Below are 5,144 nucleotides of genomic sequence, written 5' to 3'. Positions count from 1 at the left end.
TAGATTTAGTTTTTGTTTTCATTGAACCAGATATCTTTATAAATAAATTAATACTTAAGTACATACGGTAACAATGCGGTATTAGTTTTTCACATCTACATCTTTAGCAAGCTGTCTTTACCTTCACGCTCAATGAAGTTTCATCTACCTACGTTTTTGGAACCTGTGCCAAATAAATGAGGACTCCTCGTAAACCTTCAGGGAATATCAGCACCATGAGGAAATATTACCAACTGATTCTCGTCATCGTTTGTTTCGTCAGCATCGTTTCCCTCCTCATTTATCGACATGAATACTACCGGCTTCGGTACGTGCTGGAGGTGCTCAATTTCTTCGGGAAACCCGGACTGTCTGAGGTTGAATTCTGCGGCCCAGGATTCAACGCGACAATGCTATCAGAGATCCTAAGAAACTCATCGATGGAAGTGAAAGAAACGCCGCCGCTGTTTCAAGAAATCGATGAAAATTTTTATTCCTACTCATCGTTTTTGATATCTTATCAGAAATATGAGAAGCTAACGCCGTCGAATGCTCATGTAATCAATACTATTGTGATCGGTAAATCGCACGCTTTACCAAATTTTCGGTGTAATATTTGGCTAGAGAACAACAATAAACCAAAACAGGGGAGATTCAGCCACAAAGTGCTAGCTGAGAATATAGGTGATTTTAATTTGTACATTTTCCAGTGCTCAATGGCCAAGAACTTCGGCGTACCGAAGGGGATCAGTTTTTATGTCAATGACTACAACATAAACCCAATAAATGCTCCAATCAATAAAGTGATACAGGTGAGTACAAAGAGGAAAATTAGGGAGAAATCTAGCATTAAGTTTGTGAATAACATAGAGCTGGCAATGTGTGTCATACCCAACAGTGTACCTATTGTCTCCCGAGACGCATTCATAGAATTTCTTGTGTTCCATCACATGATGGGAGTCAATCATTTTACAATTTACGACAGTATGATATCAGAAGACATCATAAAGAGGTTAAACCTTTTTCCTTCAGAAATTACTCAATGGAATATTCAATTTTTCCCATTGAATTATCCATTTGTCTTTGCTAAGTCTTATCCCATTGTGAGACAAGCTATTGAACTGGACTGTTTGTTTAGAAACTTTAAATATGACAAGGAGGAGTCTAATAAGATCAGCCATGCCATTGTGCTATCTTGGGATGAGTTTTTAACACCTCGAGTCCACAACAATATCAAGGGAGTATTAGATGACATAGACCCCACAAGATCTTTCAGAACTTATGTTGTAGAATCACTGATGTTCTGCTTGAACCAAAACGATGATGACAATGCAGAAATGGGTTACCCGGATATCATGAAGAAGACTCACTACTATCAAATGCCTCAGAAAAATAATCCTGTGCACATAAGAAACTTGGAGACCATGAAATTGTTTAGTGATATATTAGATTTAACTTCGAGTAATAAAGACATCCCGCTAGATTTACTAGGAGCGCAGCAGTATGCAGTGTGTAGGGATCCCAAAAAGTTTGATCCCAGAGGTTACAATGAAACAGAAATGCAAGTGTTTCAACACAAGTTTGAAGGGGCCATGTTGAAGTTTGCCCAGAGTTTAATGAGCAATAAAATTTATCGACTTTACAGATCAGGCCAAATATGGGAGAAAAGTACAGTTGATAACACGAGAGATATGTTATGAACTGAGTTAAATTATTTATAAGCTTGCTGAAATTTGCCAAGTGCGTAAAAATAATCTAATCATGTTTTATTAATTTATAAATTTAAGATATGAACAAAATCATGCTGCCATAAAAATGTAGTTCCAATTCAAACCCAAAAAAGAATGAAAATTCATCATTCTAAAGTGTACCTTATAGGTATTTATTGTTTGTCTTTCCAATTTCCATATTAGGAATTAAAAGAAAATTATTGCATTAAAATTTCAACTTGTCTTTATGCTCTCTCCTATTAAATATGAGACACTTAGCTAACTTTTATCCTATAACTTTTTTATATATCTGCACTGTGTAGGGCTTATTTCTAGTTATCCTATAGTGCACTGTTATTTGTATTTAAAAAAGTTGCTTAGGTCAAACCATTGTTTATAAAGAAATATTATTTGACCCTAATTTTATGTACTATCAGAGAAACTGACTTGTAAGCAGATTTTGGCATAACCAGACCAAATTACAACAGTACACGATACACCCTTTGTAATTTGGTCTGGTTATGCCAAAACCAATATAACATAGGTACGCCATCTGCCTATGGATCAATTTCCCTGATTGTACAACTCTGTAGGGTTAGTTTTGTAAGCAAGCAATGTTATCCTAATTATTTATACATATTTTCTGTTTTAATGTTGTTAATAGAGAAAGAATTTGTGCCTTGATGTATGAGGGTAGTTAGAAGTTATATTTATTTCTATTTAAAATGTTTTGTGCTAAGATAAATATATAAGACTGCATAAGTATGTAGTGTTTTGTCAAGTTATCACATAAATGCTAGAACAATATGAATATTGTATTAAGATTAAGGGTGAAGCGTGAGTTGTGAGTCGCGAGTCGCTGAATTTCGGCTGACAGAAATTCTGCTGCATTCAGTTTTATACAAAAGTTCTGTTTGATTCACACGAGCGCGGCGTAATTTTGTAAGTCATGATTTGTATGAAAAAATATTTATGCGGCAGAAATTCTGCGACTCACGACTCACAAAATTACGCTCGTTTGGCGTCACCCTTAAGTTTCGTTTTTATAATTGAAATCAAATCAACCAGACGCAACATCTTAGGGCGTTCGCTGCGTTGAGCCTGTGCCCGACGCGGCTGCCCGTCGCGGGCGCCCACGCCGTGCGCTCGCCATAGTAATCGTGCGACGGCTAGGGCTGACCCGCTCAACGCAGCGCTGCTCTATGGGATGACATGAAACAAGCACGCCTCGCGAATGGCCGCGCCGGACGCACGCTTAACGCAGCGAACGTAGCGCAACTAGGCCTTTAGGGTCAGTTCTCACTGAAACGAGACACATTGCGAAGTTGCATTTGTAATTCATTGCACAAGAACGTATATGTTCGTGTATACGTTTAATTGCATGGATATAATTTTAAATTAGTGCGTTGGCCGTTACCGGTGCTAAAATCCTGCGTTTTCTTGCGTCGTCTTTTGAACTGACACTTTGCACCCAAATAGTCATTAGTTGTTATAATAATATGTTGTTAGCAAAATCGGAGGTTGGGACGAAGATGAGAGAGAAATATGGTCATTGACCCTTTCACCTAACGTCAGTGGTTGTGAAATGTGAATAGCCGGGTCCACACCAGAGGATCCAACGCATTTCGATCGCGCGCGGCATGAAGCGCGTTGCACGGAGCGTTTGGTGTGTACGTGCCGCGCGCGATCCATGCGCATAACGCAAGTTTTGGAGCGCGCGCTCCCTGCTGCTCGCGATCCGTCCGTTGTCGGTTTTCTTGCCCGCTTCAAAGGTGCCTCGAGAGATTCGAGCGATCCATCACACCATGGATATTTCGCAAAGTCGTCGTCTGATATCGCTTTATAAGGAGTTTAAATGTTTATGGGACCCAAAAGATGTTAATTTTACGAATAGAGGTGCAAGAGACGATGCTTGGGCTCAGATTTCTCGCAAAATGGAGAACAAGCCAATAGAAGATCTAAAGAAAAAAATGCGGTCTCTGGCGGGAGGATACAGAAGGAGCCGCCGCTGTACGTGTGACTCCATATCGTGCAAGATACTGACAGACTTGAATAACAGATCGCCTTCGGATCGCATATTAGGATCGCAGTTTCCAAGTTCTTGGATCGGTCTAACGCGCTCCACGCTCCTCAATCCTGGATCGCGGATCGCGGGATCGCCGCTCCAAGATGGATCGTTTCATGTGGACCCGGCTACCCGGCACTATAATAATTTTTTTCTATCAAAATATGCAATTTTTTGTATTAAATGTATGAAAGTTTTGTAAACGCGATACTTTAATGATTAATATTTAATATATTGTCCACGAGTGAAAGGGATAGTCTCACTTGGTTAATAGCCAGATTTCTCTCTCATAATAGCCCCGACTATAATAGATATCAGATCGATTTTTCTCTCAGCTAATTTTGACACAGGAAAGTCGAAAGTGTAGATACCTGATACATATTATTCAATTATGGACAAAATGTCGTAGTAACAATTTAGATTTTAATGCTAAAAACCTCAAGTAGCCTAAAATTATACACTGAACCAAGCTATAATGTAATGATTAATGAATATTGTGACATCAATTTCATACTTTAAATAAAATCGTTAAAATATTATGTGATTTGTTTCTTTTTCCTCGGCATGTAGATACTTTCGATCAGGGATTCCCAAATATTATGTACTTAGTAGTAAATGAAAGACATTTTGTTCTATTCGAATGTTTATTTCTCGTTCTATTCTAGAGCATGCAGATCGCCTGCTTACTGATACGTTTCAAGGAAGAAAATTATAGTTTGAACACAAATCACGAGTCTAGGTGACATTGTGAGCATGTTTGAGCAATACTATAGTATTGTCGTTGCCGTATAAACAAGTATAATAACTAAATACTCATTAAAACTAACATATTTAAATATTGCCACTAAACTTAGAGGCTACTTTAAGTACAAGGTTGCAAGGGCGAAGCCAAACGAGCGTAATTTGTGAGATGTGAGTCGCAGAATTTCGGTCGCGTAAATATCTTTTTATACAAATCATGACTCACAAAATTACTCTCGTGTGCATCAAACGGGACTTTTGTATGAAACTGAATGCAGCAGAATGTCTGCCAGCCGATATTCTGCGACTCACTTCGTAAATTACGCTCGTTTGGCTTCACCCTAAGTGTGAAAATACTGTGAAAACAAGTTATTGACTATTTTAAAGATTACTTTTGGGTGTCAAAGTTTCAAGACAGAAAAACCCTGAAGTTTCAATACTGACGCCCAGTTGCACCAGTCTGGATTGAGGCTAACGTGCAATAGGTATCGTGTTATACCTCTCGTTGTTTTTATGAAAGAGAAGACATGATTATTGACAAGAGATTAACCCAGGTTGGCGCAAGTGGTCCAAGTTAGTATAATCATAATCGTGTTACACAATAATCACTTAAGTAAATACTTTGAAATAATACACATTTGCTAAATTCA

General features: G+C 38.3%; 1 protein-coding gene across 1 annotated transcript; it reads left to right on the top strand.

Annotated features, from left to right (window-relative positions):
• On the top strand, positions 1-2,604 carry LOC121727663. Its single transcript, XM_042115625.1, has one exon. It carries the CDS (start codon positions 177-179, stop codon positions 1,677-1,679), a length of 1,503 nt encoding a protein of 500 aa, XP_041971559.1. The 5' UTR covers positions 1-176; the 3' UTR covers positions 1,680-2,604.
• Positions 2,605-5,144: the final 2,540 nt, after the last annotated feature.

This window comes from Aricia agestis, chromosome 6, assembly GCF_905147365.1.
Source record: "Aricia agestis chromosome 6, ilAriAges1.1, whole genome shotgun sequence".
NCBI lineage: Eukaryota > Metazoa > Arthropoda > Insecta > Lepidoptera > Lycaenidae > Aricia > Aricia agestis.
Note: the sequence above shows the minus strand (reverse complement) of the source record. Positions and strands in the feature narration are given on the sequence as shown.